Source organism: Poecile atricapillus, chromosome 4, assembly GCF_030490865.1.
Source record: "Poecile atricapillus isolate bPoeAtr1 chromosome 4, bPoeAtr1.hap1, whole genome shotgun sequence".
Classification (NCBI taxonomy): Eukaryota; Metazoa; Chordata; class Aves; order Passeriformes; family Paridae; genus Poecile; species Poecile atricapillus.
In genome coordinates, this window is record NC_081252.1 from 70,932,362 (window position 1) to 70,952,225 (window position 19,864).

A 19,864-nucleotide genomic window follows, 5' to 3' on the forward strand; every position below is an offset into this window, starting at 1 on the left:
GGTCCGGACAGAACTGGTGGCCCTGGCTCATGAGCAGGGGCATCTGGGGACAGACAAGACCATGGTGAGGCTGCAGGGTGCTGGGTGGTGGCCCGAAATGAGAGAGGATGTGGAGAGGTATGTCAGCAACTGCCTGACATGTGCAGCCAACAATCCCGATGCCAAAACAGCCAAAGCCATCCTGGGCCACCAGAGGGTTTCTGGGCCATGGAGCAAGTTGCAGATGGAGTTTATTGGCCCTCTGTCCCAAACAGCTCAAGGCAATAAGTACTGCCTAGTGGTCAGTGATATCTTCACCAAGTGGGTGGAAGCATTCCCAGCTCGAAGCAACACAGCCAGTGCAACTGCAAAGATCCTGGTAGAGCACATCTTCTCACAGTGGGGCATCCCAAAGGAGATCCACTCAGATCATGGCCAACGTTTCATTGGGGAAGTCACAAAAGGGGTGTGCCAGGCCCTGGGAATCAAGCAAAAGCTTCACATCACAGGGCATTTCCAGAAGCCACTCTCAGCAGAGGGGCCCAACCAACCACTGAAGACAGCACTGAGGAAACTTGTGTGCCAGCAAAGGAAAGACTGGGATCGTAAGCTCCCACTGACCTTGCTGGCACTGAGGGGGTCTCTGGCATCTCAAACACTTTCTCCCTCCAAATTTCCTCCTGCGAGAGACCCGAAGTTTCTGGAGCACTGGTGGCAAGGAGGGGAGCCCCCGGATGAAATGCAGCCCCGTGTGCTGATGGACAGGTGGATCCAGGACATGCTGAGGACGGTGTCAGCCACCTACCACCAACTCTCCTCAGTGCAGGAGACCAGCATCCCTAAGATGGATAAGCAGTTGGGAGTGCTACTGCGCCCCGTGGAGTGGAACACAGGGGACCTGGTAATATACCGAGTGGTTAGGGAGAAGAACCAGGTTCTGGAACCCCAGTGGCTGGGGCCTGTTAGGGTTGTGAACAAGGCCAGCCCCTCTGTGTACCAGGTAGAAATCAGAAAAGGGGCAAAAAGGCAGGAGAAATGGTTCCATTCTTCACAATTAAAAGCATGGAAGGGAAACTAACGGGGCTGGAGAGCCCGCCTTGCTTATGTTTTGCAGATAAAGGAGAATGGAAGGCGATTGTGACCAGCGGGAAGGGCGAACTTCGTGGCATCACCAGCCCTGTTTGTGCTGCGGGGAAAATGCTTTCAAATTTGTGATTGCAGGATTTACTTTGCTTTCTGGTATGTGCATAGTGCTGAGCACCCAATGTGTCCAACCAACCCATCAGCACCTTGGACAAAATGTCATTGATTCTCACTTAGAAAGGCACCTTGACATACAAGCCACAGCCCAGCACAGGGTTAGGAGGCACACAAAAATTGGGACTGATTGGCCCTGGTCCCAAGCTTACATAAAACATACAGGAATCATGGGATTAAATTCTAACAAAGGCTTAAATTTGTCAACAGTGGTTATGCATGGGGCAGAGGTGTACTTGGAAAATGAATGGGGCTGGGATAGCACAAACAGGCTTCCACAGCTGCTGGGGAAGGTGGGACAGCAAATAAAGGTGGGGTGCAGGGTAATTAATGGATCCACTCACCAGCAAGTAACTCAAATCTCTGTCACTGATATAGAAACTAAGAACAATCAGAAAAAAATCTGTGCTGTGGAGAAATTGGACTGCTGGTACAATTTTACTTTGGTCCAGCCAGTCTTTGTGGTTTGCCTCTGGGCACACAACAGCGTGGGGCTGTCCTTTAAATTTAAGATCAGCACCACAGCACCATCCTTTGCTGCTGTTAAAATCTCAAAGTGCCATTTTTTGGCCTGGCATGCAGCCCCTTATGCTGCAATTGGCAACCAGGTAAAACTGGAAATTAAATACTCCCAAGAAAGTGTAGCTGACCCAATGCAAATTAATGGCACCACCGTGACTGTCACAGCCCCTAATGGCCACAAGTGGATCATTCCATTGACCTGCCTCTGTCAGAGCAAAACACTTGACAGATCTGAATTAGATGTAGAGGCTTCATGGTATAATCAGGATTATGGACGCTGCCCACACCTAATCATAAAGCTCCAGGTGTGGTGTCAAGGAAACCTGAGCGTAGAAATGTCTCCTGAACTTGGAGGAAAGTGGTGGATAGGAGGCCCAGAAGGATTTAAAAAAGAATTTGCCATCACTGCTGTGTTGCCCCCTTTTATTTCCAAAATAGGTCCTTATGTAGTGAAGAAAAATCACATCCAGGAGCTGTTGACAGGGCCTGTCCGGTCACTAAAGAAAGTGGTGCTGTCTCTGTCCACTGTTAATATTTCCTCTGTCAGACCACACTGTGCCCCTTTCCTGTCTACTCTGCACACTGGCTGGCTGGCATGGCTCCACAGCCGCTCCCTCCAGGCCACCCGGGCCAGGAGAGACCTGCTGGCCACAGCGCTGGGAGGAGGAGGTGCTGGCCTGGGAGTCCTCAACAGCATGAATGCTGAGGTCTTGGCAAACAAGCTGGAGGCTGTCACCTTGGGTGTGCAGAACCTCCTCAAGCCCCTGAATTCATCCCTGTCCAGCCTTGGGATGGGGCAGTGGCTTGTATCAGAAGTGCTTCCCACCTGGGAACAAATAAGTGAGAAAGACCATCAGGTGGTGTTGCGAGCCCTGGGCATCGAACAAAGTAACGTCTCTCTCGCTCTTAGCTGCATCCAGGCCCAGATGTGGGTGCAGAGTGTCATTGCAGGTATCCTGAGAGACGGTGACAACGGCGTCCTGCCCACTGAGATCCGAAAGATCGTGTGGGACGCGGCCACAGAGAAGGAGCGGCAGCTCCAAGCCTGGTGGAGGCTCGTCAACTTCACCCACGACCAGGCTCTCAACGCAGTCATTGCCCACGTCCTCACTGTGGCTGAGGCTCGCATTGAAAAGGTCTACCCCATCGTGGCCCTGGGGGTAAACACAAACGGGTCTGTGGTCTACCCCCTGGACCACCGCATGTGGGCCAGGCTGTCTGATGGGAAGTGGCAGACGGTCGATTTGGAAGCCTGCATTTTGGAGAGGGGGCTGGGATTCATATGCGAAGATGATGCCCTTAAGGCAAGTGATGTGTGCTTTGACACCAAAGAAGGGGTGTGCCACTTTGAGATCAACCCCCAGAGCAGTAAAAAAACCATGTTAGTGTACGTAGGGAAAGGCTGTGTGTGCTTCAGAACGACATGTAAATACGTGCAGATTAATGAAGCTTATAACCAGACCGTGTTTAGCGACTCAAATATGTGTGCTTGCAATGTAGCTACTATTAGAGGCTGTGATTTTGTGTATAAGCCACCTGTGTTTACTAGCCAGTTGCTAATCAGAAATTATACCTTGTATCGTAGTATAACCCCGACCCCCATCGGTATGGATTTATCACTTGTAAAAGAAATGTTAGAGCATGCAAATTTGCAGCAGCTGCTAGAAAATGCCAAGGCCGAAGCTAAAAAGATCCTAATAACAGTCCACCATGATGGCAAAGTTATAAAACAGGTAATGGAACGAATTAAGAGGGTGGGAGAGCACCATTGGTGGGAAGTTTTTTTCGGCTGGTCCCCCACGGCCACTGGCATTTTCAACGCGCTGCTGCACCCCGTTGTAGTTATCCTGCTAATGCAAATCTGTGTGTGCTTTGCCATGGTAGCCACTTGTTACCGGATGAGGCAGGTGAAGCTCAGCTTCGACAACCAGGTGAAAAGAATGAGGCTGGCCAAGAGCGTCCTGCAGTAGTCAAGGGCAAGACTGGGTTGGCCTCTGTGTTTGCCACCAAGAAGATCTTTTGGCTCCGCTGTTGGCTGCAACCCAGTAGGCGTTGAGCGGTGGGGACACACGCCATGCCAGACCTTGATGAGAGGGATGGCCTTCTGTTAGCAGAGAGCCATCCAGGCGGGGAGGACAGGCCAAGCAGCCTGCAGGTGGCACGAGTCACAGAATGGTTGAGGTTGGAAGGGACCTCTTGAGAGGTTTCATTTAGTCTGAACCCACCTGCTCAAGCAAGGTCACCTAGAGCAGATCACCCAGAACTGTGTTCAGCTGAGCTTTGACCATCTCCACAGATGGAGACTCCACAACCTCTCTGGGCAAACCTGTTTCATTGTTTGATCACCCTCATAGTAAAGAAGCAAAAGTTAGCATAAGTAGCTTGTTTTTGAGCTTCCCATCCTCATATACTAATGTAAAGAAGCTGCTCTTGTGTGATTTAAGAGTCTTTAAACCCAGGGAGATGGGAGTAGGGAAAACCAAGGACACTGTCTTTGGAAGGAAAGAGAAGGAAATGTAACCCCTGAGCTTGGAAAAGCACCCATTGAGGACAGCAGGGGTGTGAACAGCCACAGAGACTTGGAAAGATGGTAAAAGATGAGCAGAACAGAAGACTCTGTAATCACATAGACTTTGAGGAGCTGAATCCACATGGACCTTTGCAGCACCACCTCCAGGTTCCCAAGACTCCCGGCACGTCTGGCCAGCGGATTGGTGAGATCTTGTTTTTGGAGCCTGGACATCACAGCTTTGCTTCGCTTTTCTTAAATTGCACATGTATTCAATAAATCTGTCTTTTAGAGAATGGCCTGTCTGTTCAGTCACCACCTCTCACTCACTACCCAGGCTTGGACCTTTGGCTATACCAGGAAAGAGAAGTCCTGGTGAAAAGCAAAAAAAAAAAGTTTTTTTTTTTCTCTTTTATAAGCCCAGATCTCTCACTTGCTTTTTGTCTGCAGAATATTCACTCAAACACAAAGATTTCTGCCTTGGGCTGCAGAATGGGGCTCTGAGCTGATGCACAAACTCATTCCCCACTCTCACTCTGCCCCTCCTCACCTGCATTGCTCCCCTGTCTCTGAATACAGAAAGAGACTCAAAATACACATAGTGGGTCTCAAACAATTTTAAAACACGGACAATTTCAAAAATTAGACTAACCACCTCATTTCCAGCCCATGTTCAGTTTCATCTCAGAGGTGCTCTATTCTAAGAATCCGGGAGGGAGTGGGGGGTTACACAGAAAAAAAAACTCTTTGCAATTCAAAGGTTGAAATAAATAGATAAAGTCCTTTAACCCAGCAGAAACTGAGTGAAAACCGAGAAATTAATTTAAAACCCACTTTTCACAAACACCAGGCTGAGAAGTGCAAAGAAATATAATGTTGCCACAGCATAGATGTCTTAAAGAAATGCAAAACCTTCATAAAGGCACTTCCCCTTAAAAATATACATTATAATTGAGCTCATTAAAATATAGAAAAATAAATCATGGTCTAAACCCACAGAAATCCATTTTTTCCTCTCCAAGAACCACAAATACACCCCCTTCACCCTTGGGATGGGAGGTTGAACTCTCCCTTCACCCCTCCCACTTGGCTGGGAAAGGGCCATTACCTCATCCCCTCTACGCTTTGCTGCTCCTTTCAGTTTCCCCAACACAAAGCCTCACAAAAGCACATGGTTATTTTGGTTAAAACACCTTTCTTATGCGCTAACAACTCACATGTTTCATGAGAACTAACTTCCCAGTGAATAATTGCCCTTTTATACAAAACCTTTACCCCTTAAACACGTTTTGGTTATGAGTAGCAGAAAAAGAAACCAGGAAAAATTCCCATTATCTACTCTTCAATCCCAAACATGCACTGTGAGTGTGGCCCAGCAGGGATGAGTCCTGGGAGGAGGGTAGAGCCATAGGGAAAGGGGTTGCTGCACCTACACAGAGGTTTTAGCTGAGCACAGACAGATGTGCATCCTCTGCAGCTGCACCAAGCTGCTCCCTCTGCACAGCCAGCTCATGTGTGCACAAGGGTTGGGAAAGTTTAGAGAAGTACAAAGTTTTCCCCCCTTTACTGTCATCTGTTTATCACCACAAACCAAGCAGGGCTGTTTTCACACTAGCAGCACAATTGCTGTGGCTGTGACACACCTGGGGGCAGGACTTCAGGATTTGTCTGCTTTTCCAGCAGTTCCAGTAGGTCCCAGAAAAGATTCTACCCAAACCTGCCTGCTCTTCTGAGTCAAATGGGTAACACAACTGGATTTATTCTCTGGTCTTTTTGTCCTTGTCCTCTGCTTTGGGACAGAGTGGGCTCTGAGCTGTGGAAGCCCCCATCCATCCACTATGCTCTGGCTTCCCTCAGCTCCAATTAGGCAGATCAAAGAGGCAGTTTTCAGCTCCAGCCCAGCCTGGCTGCATCTGTGTCAGGCTGCGAGCAGGTCACCAGCCCCACTGACCTGGCCCCATGGCAGTAATTCAGATTAAATTCTGAAAATTGGGTGTTAAGGTGCTACAGAGAAGCAGTTCTGTCTCAACCTGAACAAAGTGATGTAAAAAGAAGCCTTGGTGGAACACCAGACCTACTGGGGTCCTCTGAAGAGTCTAAAAAATGCCCACAAGGGACAGAAATGTACCAAACACATAATTTAAGACAAGGTAGGTGCTGATCTCTGGATGTATCTCATGAGACTGCAGAGGTACTTCTCTGTTATTTCTTGTGTACCTGGCATGATGGACATTTCCTGCTGCAGCAGAAGATCCTGGTGGTGTTGGAAGGTGGTCTGCAGTCACACAGGACCTGCCACAGCAGCTCCTCCCTCCGTTTGAGCAGACACAGAGTCTCCATCTCCTCCAAAGCCCAGGTGAGTGGCTGTGTGGAGATATCTGATCATGGGGCCATCTCCAGGACCAGCCTTGGGGTAAGGACCTCTAAGCTACCCTGAACCTAAACCTCCCACATAGGCTCAAATCAAATGCAGAAGGAATTTGTACCTGTGTCTTTCCCTGTCTTGTACCTGAGCATTTTGCTCAGAAAAAGCTCAGATTTTGATTTCCCATCCCCAAATAGATTATAGCATTGCACTTCCAGAAAAATGTTCAACAAAGCTTGGAGCTTTTTTTGGGGGGGGAGGTTTCTGCCTCTGAAGCCCTGAAGACCATCAAGGTTCATTTCATATCCCTTTGGGCAGGTCCAGCTGGGCAGATTTTTCTGGCAGAGCTGCCTCTCAAACCCATCACCAGCATTTTAACCACAGTCACCCTCTGGTGTGAACTTTGCTTTTCAGACTTAAGGCCTGGCCATGCCTCTTTTTCTAGTCTTTCTTTTTCTCTCTTCCCTCTTTCCCACCTCCAACTTTCACCTCTTCCTGCACCAGCTGCTTTCCACCTTCATTAACACCACTTTCCTTGCTTCTCAAGTGTGACTGTCACTCCAGATCTCACTTCAGGAGTGAGAAACCCCCAGGGACAGTGATAAAAGTGCCAGTGATGATAATTTGATCACAATTTGTTATATATGGCCATGATGGAAGAAATGAGCTTCAGGCAGAGAAATAAGGAAGAGCATCAGGACTGAAAGGCACAATAAGGAGAATTGGTTTGAGAGCAAAAATTCTGGTTAGCTCATCTGGGATGTGGGACAGATTATGGTTTGTGTTGATTTTTTTCTCTTCATAGAGTCTGAGAGAAATTCTGTGATGTGCCAGCACTCAGCATGAAGGGAGATGCTTGGTTTATTCCTCACAACAGCCTCAGGAAGTGATCAGATCTACATCAGCCTGGCTGAGAAGGGTCATGAATAACTCAGCAGGCAGTTAGTTTACTCTTAGGAGTGGTGAAATGACTGAATATGTATCCTGCAGAGGGAATTCTTGTGGGTTCACTCATCTTCTTAAAAATAAAACACAATTGAAACAAATTCCAGTTTGGAGAGATACCCATCATTAATGTGACTGTTGAATTTGGCAAGGCTAACAAAAGACTCATCAAGAATTAATTAGTAATTAAGAATTAGGCCTTCTACAGCATGGGACAGTCAAAATGCCCTCATTCCTCCAGCTGCTCTCAGCATCTTCACCAATGGATAGGAGCCACAGGAATCTGGAAAGAGAACAGAAAGACACAAAGTTACTTGAAATAGTGCAGGCTAGAAGATACAGGGGGGAAATATCTTCCTTAAAAACCCTTCACTTATCCTTGCTCTCCATGAGCAAATGTTGCAGTAAGGCTACAAAGATGCCTGCTTGCTTATGTTTGCCTAAGAAAATGCCATCAGAAAGTCTATAAAAATTGCTAAGAAAAGAGAAAGAAACAAAGGTTCATTTGTTTTAACAGCACACCCACCAATGAACAAGAAAGCACCACCACAACAGCAGTGGCATGTGTGTCCTCACTTCCTTCACACTTCATCAGAAACCTCAAGGGTAACCTTAACCCAGTTAGCTGCCAGAGCAGTAAAATCCTAAGGAAAGGTGATGGAGCTGTGAGATGAGTGCTGGAGAGCGGATAAGGCCACACGGTGAGGGAGGGATGGACACCAGCTCGGGGGGGCTGTCTCAGCATCCTTTCCTTCACCAGCTGGTGATTCTGGCTGCTCTGAGCAGAGTGGAGAGATGAAAGGCAGCTGCAGGGCAGGCAGGGGCTGGCTCTGCTCAGGCTGGTGACACAACACCTCCACCACAGGCACAGCACCGGGGTCGGCACCCACGAACATGTGCGGTCAGATTTCTTCACTTGTAGAGCTAAGGAAAAAAAAAAAAAAGAAATGACTGAAAAGAGCAGTAAACAAACCAGAGGGCAGGCAGGGAACAGCTGGCAACACCTTCTCTGTCTGATTCGAGAGGGATTTTTCTGAAAGCAAAGCCACTTCCATAAAATCCCCTCATTTCAAGGGTAATTCTAAGGAAATGAGTCCATCTCCTTCTTTAGGCTGATGCCCTCAGAGAGTGACATGGAATAACTGAGCAGGGAAGAAACATGCAGCCCAAGAGTTTTCAAAAAATATCACAGAACTGTAAGTGCTTGAACAGACACCAATGCCAGCAATGCCAGCTGCCTGCCATTCACAGACTGTCCCAAAATGCAGATTTCTTTTAAATCTGATGGGATCTGATGCTGTTTTGCGTGATCCAACTCTACTGTCAAGGTGTTAATTTCACATCAGCTTCCCAGTTATTCTTCTCCATGCTGAGCATGACAGCATGGAGCAGGGATGGAGCTCACGTGTGAAGAAGCTGCTGATGCACACTCAAATCTGAACACTACACACAACAGAGGTGAAAAAGGCGCCTTCCCAAGGGGCCCTGAGGTCTCTGCACCATGGACTGGACTGATAGGAGCTACTGGGCCCAGGGACCTCTGTGCACGTACAGATGTTGCTCCTGAAGGCGAGCCCAGGTGCTGCTTGAGAGAAACCTGCAAGAGCTGAGCCCTCAATGCCCTGACCTGGACTTGCATGAAACTGCAGAACCAAAACTGCTATGGGCCTCTAAGAAGTGGGCAAAAGAACCAAATCTTGTAAGCTGCTGAGAAGTCTCACATTTCAGTGGTCACACACCACTTTGTTCAGACTGACTCATTTGTCCAGACAGAAATGCAGTTTCCTGGCATTGCAGCAGCATGGGGAGTGCAAAGCAAGAGAGGGAGCCTTGCTGGGGTGAGGCTGAGCAAGGCAGAGTGACCTGTTAATTTTTTAAGCACAACAGTTGGCTACGCCCCCCGCATAAGAACGATGTGGGTCTGCTGAACCGAGTCCAGAGGAGGCCATGAAGATGCTCAGAGGGCTGGAGCATCTCTGCTATGGAGACAGGCTGAGAGAGCCGGGGATGTTCACCTTGGAGAAGGCTCCAGGGAGACCTTCTAGCACCTTCCACCACCTAAAGAAGCTACACATATAGACTGATACAGTACAGCTTCAAAAGAGACATTTTTAGGGAACAAGCTTACCTAAATGCAAGAGCTATCACAGCCAATATATTTCTCGCACATCATGATATTATTGATAACTGTGATTCAGTTTGTGGAGCTTGAATTTATAATGCAGATGGTTTGGAAACATCTAGCACTTAGCTTTGGGGAAAACTTCAACTGCTTGTCAAGTCAGTGCTCAGAACACTACTGGGAACTGTTTCACCCTTAATTCTAAGGAATCCAACTTCACTATAAAGGTGTTTTTTAAATCTCCCCTCTCCCACACAAGCAGATTTTCAGTTTTCTCCACAGCTCTCACAGAGAAAAAACCCACAATATACTTCTTTCACAATCCCCCCACTGAGAATCTAGTTTTATTTCAAACTTTCATATCTCACGTACAGAAACAGCAAGGACCTGAGCCTGTCAGTGCAGGAAGGTGTGTGACCTGAGGATCTGTGGTTTTGCCAGGTGTTGTTAAGCATCAATTCTGCAATGAAGCCCCTGGTTGCAATGTGTGACAAGTGGAGCCAGCACACTGTGCTCCCACAGGTGTTCAGGACTTGTGGTTTTATCAGTCACCTCTGGAAACTTTGATTTAAGATGTATGCTCACACTGAGTGTTCCATCCTGGAGCAGAAGTGACTGACAGCACACTCTTAGGAGCAAATCTGGGCAGGCAGTTTTCTGCAGTCCTCTGAAATCAAAGCAGGATTTTCCTAAATTCAATAGGAATCAATGCCTCAACCTTCACTTTGACAGAAAAAAGAAACAAAACCCACCTGGCTAAAATAGCACTTCATTGCTTTCAACTGTGAATTGAGCTCTGAAAGGGAGATGAAGAACACTTGGTGCTCCTTTTCCAAAACTGTCCCACAGATTTATGGCACTGCATTTATTTATAGTTTCCTGTGTACTGAGGGTTTTGTGACACCTGTTTTAGGTTATAATCAAGAACTGTTACAGCTGATCAGCGTTAAAAAGATACCATGCTTGGCTGCTCTGTACCTTGCTCTGAAAACAGAAGCAGGATGGGAAACTGGAGAGACACCAGCAGATCTGGCAGGGCTCAGATCTCCTCCCTCAGGCCATTTCCACCACTGAAGGTCCAGAAGAACCAGCAGCTACAACACATTATGGTTAAAACAGCTGCAGCTGGAAGAGCTCATCTGGCATTTGTGGTAAGCTGTAAATCACAAGAGAAACTTGTGGAAAGAGAATACAAATCTCCCAGTTCTCACCCTGGTGCTTTTCTCTTGGTGTTCTGGCAGATTAACACAGCCACTGAGCATGCTGTCAGCTTCTGTGGTGTGGGAAGGCAGTGCTGGCCAGGCGCTCCATGCTGAAAAAAGTCCTTAATTTAATTAAGATATAATAGGTCTCTGACTTGCTCAAACAACTGTTCTACACTGTGATCTGGTTCAACAGATAAATGGCAGGTTTGAGATGCAGTGCAAGGTGTTGTAGTTGGGTGATTTGTAGTGATTTTGGTTGAATGCCTCTCCATCTTTAAGGAAACATGCTTGGAGAAGTTATCAGAGGCTAGATGTGACACATGTGGCTCACAAGCCAGCAGTGGGTTAACTTGGCAGGTGTTGCTGCTCCCTGTGTGTCTCGCTGGAACCACAGCCCCAGTTCAGGGCAAGGTGATTCAGTGGTTCTCCCTTTCTTTGGTGGGATCCTTCCACCACAGAAACAATCTTTTGCTCATTTCTCTCTGAGATGTTCTGTTTCAGTTGTGGACTTTTTCAGGCAGACTGTGAAATAGGATTTGGCCACAAATTATTCACATACTGCAGCCAGTCATGAAACCAATGTATAAAAAGTCATAAAGGGGAAAACAAACTATAAAATAGTGACAGTTTTGCACATTCATGGCACTCTTCACGGGGCAATGAGTGTCACAGCTGTGTTCAGGGATGAGTATCTGGGCTCCACTGTGTTCATTGAACAAGAAATTCCACTGCTTGCAGGCATTTCCTGTTATTCCTGCTCCCTCAGAAGGGTGGTCTAACTAATAATTACTAACTATTACTAATAATTACTTACTGTAATGTTGGCTGCCCTTTATGGAGAGTTTCAGTGGATCTATTTGCCTGGGAGGGAGAGCACAGAGACAGGGACACAAGGATGTCTAAGGAGTGGTAACCTTCAGGAGAAAGGAAGGAAAGGGGCAGCAGAAATCTGCTTCAGGGGCACAGCATGGGCAGGAGAAATCTTCCAGAATCTCTTTCTGCACCATTTGTAGCTGAAACAAGAGGCCTTGGAAGAGCTGCTTAATCCAGGTGACCTGGTGAACCAGGGACAGAGCCAAAATTGAAATGCAGGACTCTTCCATTCAAGCTCAGTTTTAAACAGCAGCTTTAACCTTGGTTTTGTGCTTTACATGTACAGTTTTACCTTGTCCTTTATGTATAGAGCAGTTCCTTCACAGAGCCAAGCAGCACACAAGTTTTCCAGACAAAGAACAGATCTAATTTAGTGCTGCTGAGCCTGCAAAGAGGAATGCTGGTACCTGCCCTGGACACCCTGGTCTCCAAGGGGTCTCCAGGAAGATCTGAATGATTTTCTGCTGAGATGTGCCGAAGGTCTGTGGCTCCATTTGTTTCTCAAATCGGAATTGCAATGCCTTGGTGGCTTTACTGGGAGAAACAGATGAGCAGAATTAGGTTTCATTACTGAAATTTGCCTTTAAAAAGTGAAAAAATACATATTTAAGTAAAGAGTAAATAACATCAATCTCTGTGTTTAGTACTTTAAATGTAAAGAACTACTGGCACAAATGTGAAAGGCCAGGAACAAGGAGATCAGGAAACACATGAACAATAACCATTATTTATGACCTTAGAAAATTTGTTATTGCTTACCTAAATTGAAGTTACAAGTCACTTCTGCTAGATGAGAATCTGCTATGTCTCATTTGCAGCATTTACATCATAGATGCATCATTTTTTATTGGAAATGTGACAAGAACACTTTCATTTGGGATCTTATCTTTCATGTTTGACAACAAGAACCTTAATTTAGAACACAGTTTCTGCAACCACTTTCCAGTGGGTGGCTGACCCACCATGTACACATTTGGGAATGATCACTGAACAAACCCAAACCATTTCCTTCAGCGTTTTCAGAGGTGTCAATCTCCTCCTCCTGACTTCCAGAAGTGTAACTCTTTTTTCAAAAGCGAGTCAACTGGCATTTATTCCCCTTCAATTAGCATGTTCATGGTGTACAAGTGGAGCACCACATCATGGCCTTTCCATCTGCTGGGAAGTTTTGTAAGTTTTTTAGATTGGCTTTCTAAGAAAATGAGGTCTATGTGACCATATAGAGCAAGGTTGCCCTAGTAATAAATGACACTGGCCAAATTTGCACAGTCCTCTGTGACAGTGGCAGAGATCCAGAGGAAAGATCAGATCTGAGAAAAGAGAGCCACTGAAGAAAGCAGAGGCATTATCAATCTCAAAGACTAGAAGAATTTAGGAAAGAGGACTGAAACAAGAACCCCATGCACACTTTGAACTTAAAACCGAATCCTTATGGACCTTGGTTCCTGGGACTTCTGACCAATGAATTGTTTCTGGCACCTACATGTCCCTGCTCAGCTTTGTTTAATTAAGGTTATCTGTTAGCAGATGGACTAAACTACTTGACAGGTCAGGTTCTGACTACCCAGATTTGTAATTTAGCAGTAGCAGGAAAAATCTAGAGCCAAGATTGCAATCAACCACAAAATACAAATTCAAAAAGAAACCAGAAAGAAAAAAAAAAGCAGACTACATTATTTTTCAAGGCTTTTCAACCTTCCTCTTATACCCACAAAACTAAAACTAAGAGAAATCTGACAGAATTCAAGGTTTTGAGGGCCCTGCTCTTGTCTCTATCCCACAGCACAGCAGCCCACAAGAGAAAGCTTCAGTTGGGCAGGTTTCCTGAGCACAGCAGCTCAGCACAGGTGGCTCTTCAAACACACCCTGGGGAAAGCACAGAGTGGTGCAAACCAGCAGTGTGATGGCTTTCAGCTCCCACATTAAGGCTTACAGAAGCTTTCCTGCAACCTGAAGACAACAAGAGACACTGAACAGCCCCTTATGAAGTTGCTTTTAAATGGTCATTTTGCAGAACTACACTGTATTTAGTCAGTCCAACCTTTCAGAACGATGTCACACAGGTTCAGGGCCTCTGCACAGGCCCTGCTCTGAACACTGCAGGCAGGCTATGCAATTCCTCTCTGCCTCCTGCCTTTCCCTGCCTACCCCAGGCCCTGTAGAAGCTGATGTTTCAGTGTCTGTGGCTTACTGAAGGGCTCGCTCATGAGTCCTGGGAGCAGAGCAAGAGCTTGAACACATTATGGAATTATAAAATTGTAGAATAGTTTGGATTGGAAGGGACATTTACAGATCTTCTAGTCCAACCCCCTGCCCTAGATCAGGTTGCTCAAAGCCCAAATCCAACCTGTCCTCAAGCACTTCCAGGGATGGGGCATCCATGGCTTCTTTGGGCACCCTGTGCCAGGACTTCATCATCCTCACAGGCAACAATTTATTCCCAATATCCAGTCTAAACTTGCCTTCTTGTTTGAAGCCATTCCCCCTTGTCCTGTCACTCCATGCCCTTGTCCAAAGTCCCTCTCCAGCTCTCCTGTAGCCCCTTGAGGCACTGGAAGGTCTCCTGGAGCTTTCTCCTCTCCAGGCTGAGCACACCCAGCTCTCTCAGCCTGACTCCATAGCAGAAGTGCTCCAGCCCTCTGAGCATCTCTGTGGCCTCCTCTGGACTTTCTCCAGGAGATTCATTTATGATTTTTACACTAGTATTTATGAAGGGATCTGGTAAGGTGTCCAGTTGCAGTGTAACCAAGGCTGGCTTAAACATTAACAAAGAGTATTTCTGATGTCTGAAGCGATGCAAGATAATTCCAGCAAACTGCTGTCAAGCACTGATGAGAATAAACCATTCTGAAAAATTAAACAGTATTATAGATACTCAACCCAAAGCTAGCACCAATAGATACCAGTCTAGTCAGTCCAGGCTTAATTAAAATAAGATCAGTTTAAACATTATGTGAGACAGCATCACCCCAGGAGTGCAGCCCCAACAAGGAATGCCAAACTGGGTATCAAAATGCTGCTGATTGGCATGGAGTGCCATTAGTTTCCAATATAGGAATTAATTTTCCAATAAAAACTTTATTTTTATGACATACAATGGACCTAGGGGCTCATCTTTTAGAGATTTTGTATGCTGTGGTGTAAGTCATCCAAATACATTCAATATTCTGCTGTTACTGATTCATACAGCTTAACCTCTTCAAGCAGAGGAGTGAGGGATGGAGACAATAGCTCGAGTCGATTCACACAAAAAAATCAAATTACTGAGTTCTGACCATTAGATAAAAGCCCTTCTTGCACCCAAAATACATGAATTGCCAGTGTTTGTAGCAGAAAAGGCATTTACAGAGGAGAATTGCAGTTTGCTCAAGTGTACTGAACTGTATAAACAGCTACCTAGAGAAAGACATTATCTATTAAAAAACCTCCCAGCCAGGTAAAAAAAGCCAATTGCACCTAGGCACAAGCCTATGAAATGTTAATATCATGGGCAGTGTTCACTCTATTTCAATTTGCAGAACTTCTCACCTGAAAACACGTATTTGTTTCAAAAACAGACTTCTTTACATGAATTAAAGACAGTACTTTATGTATATTTTGCTTGAATTAGCAGTGAACTGCACAGCCTTCTTTGCAGACATAACCTAAACAATTGCACATGACAAAAAAGCCTTAAAAACTTAATAATGTAAAATTTAAAATGAGGCTTAGTTCACATTTTTCTTGCTGACTACCATAGTGAAAAGATTGGATTATAGAGAGTAGAAGTCTGGCTGGCCAAGTAACATCTATTGTGCCTCCTGGAGCCACCCTGAACCCTGCTGTGTCCTTGTCCTCAATATTTTACAGCAGCTGATGAATTGCACAGAAATATATTCTAGGGACAGCTTCAAATATTACTCTTCTTTGTTATTACAAGGTCCATTTCCACTCCTCGATGTTGTAAAAAGGCTGACAGGACTTAAGATTCTTTCTTCTTTGTAAATTCATCACATCTTAGTTCTCTTTTCATATTACTGACTTTTCTCTTGCTCGTTAATTTCCCACCTCTTAAGGATGTAGTCCCTCTGTATGGGTTCAATCTTTGTCAATAAAAAATCGTGCTGAGTCAGCAGTGATGAACACAGAGCTACAATAACCTCTTACCTCAGTCTAACACTTGTAGAGCTGTTAAAACTGGTAATTCATTTGCCCCAAGAGAGAAATGGCCTTAAAAATAGAGACACAGAATTCAAAACATTTGTCTCTGTTTTGGAACCTCAAAGATTTCACTCTGCTCAGGCTTTCTCCATGGTCATAGGATGATGATTAACATATTTGACATGAAACAAGCAGGGTTCCCAAGCAGTAACTTGGCTGGGGAAGGCAGAGCACACCTTGAGTGTGACAACATCCTCTGCTGTTCCATTAGCAAATAGCAAATCAGCTCCAGCTTTGCCCTCAGCACACAGCCAAGCACAGCACAGCCTCACCTGCTTCCCTGAGCCCCAACAAGGCCAGAACACCCTGATCCACAAATGGGGACAGCAGCTGCTGCTGAGGTTGGTTGGAAGCACAGCAACTTCAGAAGTGCTGGCTAACCACTTTTAAAAACCCTGATCTGGTATCATTTCAGCTTCAAACCACATGAAAAAAATGTACAAACATGCAGGGCATTTTTCTTTTTTATTTCTGTGCAGTTACCAGATTTTTAGGCAAATATATGTTTGTGTATATGTATGTATATATATATAAAAATATATATATATGTAATGCTAGCAGTCTATTTATACATGGTATTCTGACAAACTGCATGGAATCAAGCTCAGGAATAAAATCACTTAAATCCCAACCAGGCAGCAAACTGTAAATGGCCTTCAGTTTGGTCTGGGACACTGCAGGCTCCTTCCTGAGGCCACCACACACATCCACAGTCGCTAAATGACACGTCCCTGCTCACTCCCAGAGAGGGGACACAAACAGATCTGGCCTTTGTCCTTCTAACTCTGCCTCAAAGCCATTTGTCACACACAAAAATGACAGAGCATGGGGAGATCTCTGCTCCCATTGCCTGTGTGCAACCAGTTCTAGAAATATAAAGCCAAACTTGAGGTTTTTAGCTTTCAGATTTACAGGATATCTTTCCTGGCAACTAAGAAAAGCTTCTTTAAAAGGTTACCTGACAGTTTGTAACCATGCCATCAGAAACTTTTGAGACAATCAATTAAAAGCTGTGGGTCTGCAGAACTGCCAGACTGACATTGTCATTTATGCCACCACTGAATGGTGCTGGTGATGTGAATTTGGAGTGGATCAAATTTCTCACATTAAGAAAAGGTTCACTGCAGAGCAGACCAACTATTGTCACAAAGGTGCAGCTCTTTAATAAAAAGATATTGATAAAAATGTTTTAGAAATATAAGAGAAGATTTTCATTTTTGTTTGTTCTTTTTTTAATAAAAGATACAAAAGCATTTGTAACACATGATGAAGTCAACCAATAATTTTCAGTGTTGTTTTCCCTTTATTTTTAATCTAAACAATTTGTTTGTCAACAACCAAACATCAGAGGGGAAACCAGATTTCTGGGCTGGAGACATGAATCCAGCCCACATCTCCTATTTACCAGGACCCAACAGCAATATCTTCTCATGTGATTCTTCATAAGTCTTGTGGTCTGTCCTTGCCACAGGTTCCTCAGCTGCATTTTGGAACTTCTGGCACCTGGCAGTGCCACAGACATGCTGTGGCACTTGTGAAGTCCACTGGCACACAATAGCTACAGCAAATATTAACAGCAGTTTAAGTATCTAAAAGGATGCACAAGTGAAGCAGCAAACATAAGGAGTTTCTGGAAAACAAATTATGAATCTGATCCTACTGAAATGCTAAGAAGAGCTTGGCAAGTGATTTTACCACAAGATATTTAGCCTCAGACACTCATAAGATCCCATTAAAAGAATTGCGAAGATCCCTCAGAGATTTAATTCCACATTCATGGGAAGTGAATTACAATTCCCTCTGGCTTCTGGGGTGAGAAATCCCACTGAACAGACTGGTACCTCTGCAGTTCTGGCCCTGTTTTCTGTTTCACAACACCCCATCTGCCTCACCTGCACCCTCTGCTTTGCCCCATCATCCTCCCCAAACACTACAGAAATACTTCTTTTCAGAGGGAACCGGGCTGCAAAAAGTACCTCTCAAAGCTGATTAGACAGAATGGGAATTGAGTGTTCAGGCACCATCCAGGCATAAAGGGAAAATCCAGCGATAAAACTGGCAACATCTTCCTGTTCTGTCACACTTCACTCGTGTGCCCAGAAAATAAATGTGAAATACAGCCTAGACTTCCTTGAATGTACTGCCTAAAAGCTGTTCTTGAAATAGCAGATATTTGTGCCAAGAGAAGCAAAATAATATTGTTGTTGGATTGTCAAGGCCAAAGAAAGCAGACCCTGGAGACTACTGCTACCCAGAGTGACACGATTCTTTTCACTGCCAGCTCTCAGCAGCCATACAGTATTTCTTGTGATTACTTTAGCTCTTAGGATGATTCAAGAACTTGAAGTCTAGGACAGAGACTCACTGCCAAAAATATTTTATCTATCAAAATGCCTGCAGAATGCTAAAAAAAAAAGCAAAACACATGCACACAAAAGTCAATCTGTATTCCTTCTTGGGTGTGTAATACTATTCATTTATAGTAGTCATCTGAGATACTTGTGCACTTTAATAAAGGGCTGCTTTACAATAAGACTTAAATTCCAAATATGCTCCAGAGGCTATGGAGCTCTAACAGGGAAGAAAGAGCTGAGAAGGAAGAAGGTTGGAAATTTGGTTTATGCCTCTGCACAGAGACAGGGAACAAGACTTGGTCAACAGCTTTAAATATACATTCTCACCTGTAGGTACTTTTGTATTTAGGCTTTTAAGTTTGACATCTGGTTTTCACTTCTGTGCATCTCTGAATCCTGCAAAGGTAGCACAGGAGGAATAAGTTACTGCAAAGGGATGAGTTAAAACTTAATTCTTGTGAATGTAACGGATGGACTTCTCAGTATTACCCTAAACAGCAGAACTGCCATAAACAGCGTCACTTAAAATGACTGTTTCCAGTTAGGGTGTGAACAATCTTTGTTAGAATTCACTGATTTATGAGAAAACAGGTGTTTCAAACCAAGTGCTTGACTCCTTTCAGCAAACACAGTGTATTTGCTGCATCCCTCTGAGTCAATGTTCACCTTGAGTCACACTTGGAGTTCTGCCTCATAATTTTACTTCTCACAATACCATTTTAAAAGCTTGAGACAGAGGTTTGTAAGGTAATAATTTGATTCAAAATGAATGTTTTAGTGAGTCTGTCTCAGTCTTACAAGTTCTCAGCATAAGACAAGCTGTGGATCACTGAAAATTTATTAATTACCAAAAACCACTCAAGCTTTACAAAGGTTGGTGCATGAAGGGTTTCTCAAACACATCCCCTTTTGCTCTCATAGAAATGACTTCTCATTCTTATCTCCAATGTGACTTAAAAATGGTATAAATGAATAGAAATGGTCATTAAAGCAGAATAAATCGTAACAATAAATGCATGCTTGAAACCCAGCATACTATTTATTGATGTAATTTTCTGACTTGTGCATTCTGAGAGAAGACACAGCACCTAATACATCAGATGAAGTGAAATTAAAAGCAGCCTGAGATAATAGTGATAAACAGCAAACATAGAGAACAACTTCATTGTTTCAGTGCTCAGACATAGAAATTATGGACATTGAGAAGGTAATGGGAACTTCAGGCTCTCTTAATAAAAAACCTGAAGTCTTTTAAATAAATTAAAAAATAATAAAAGTAAGTGAGGTGGATTTTGAAACCCTGAAACCAAACAAGTTGCCTAATAACAATGAATCAGGCTCTTACTGTGTGAATTGAAAGATAATGATTTGCTTACTGTTTCTCTATTCTCCAGCGTGATCTTAGACTCACACCCAGTTTTTTTAAAAGCTTTTTTTTCCTTGTTGTCACAGCAATTCCATAAAGCCATTAAAACTCTGATGTGAGAAGGCTTAAGGACATTTTAACATTATTATACTTACATATTTTATCAC

The 19,864-nt window shown here is 44.6% G+C and overlaps 1 protein-coding gene and 1 long non-coding RNA gene across 2 annotated transcripts; one reads left to right on the forward strand and one right to left on the reverse strand.

The window, feature by feature from the left end:
- Positions 1 to 1,153: 1,153 nt before the first annotated feature.
- LOC131578913 (uncharacterized) lies at positions 1,154 to 4,232 on the forward strand. The gene is made up of 2 exons (XM_058838213.1): positions 1,154 to 1,218; positions 2,669 to 4,232. The coding sequence occupies exon 2, from the start codon at positions 2,685 to 2,687 to the stop codon at positions 3,726 to 3,728; it is 1,044 nt and encodes a 347-aa protein (XP_058694196.1). The 5' UTR covers positions 1,154 to 1,218; positions 2,669 to 2,684; the 3' UTR covers positions 3,729 to 4,232.
- A 3,503-nt stretch (positions 4,233 to 7,735) lies between these two features.
- LOC131579166 (uncharacterized) lies at positions 7,736 to 18,726 on the reverse strand. Its single transcript, XR_009277639.1, has 3 exons — positions 18,659 to 18,726; positions 8,104 to 8,501; positions 7,736 to 7,860 (listed from the first exon to the last, which is right to left on the reverse strand). It is a non-coding gene; the product is annotated as an uncharacterized LOC131579166 (long non-coding RNA).
- Positions 18,727 to 19,864: the final 1,138 nt, after the last annotated feature.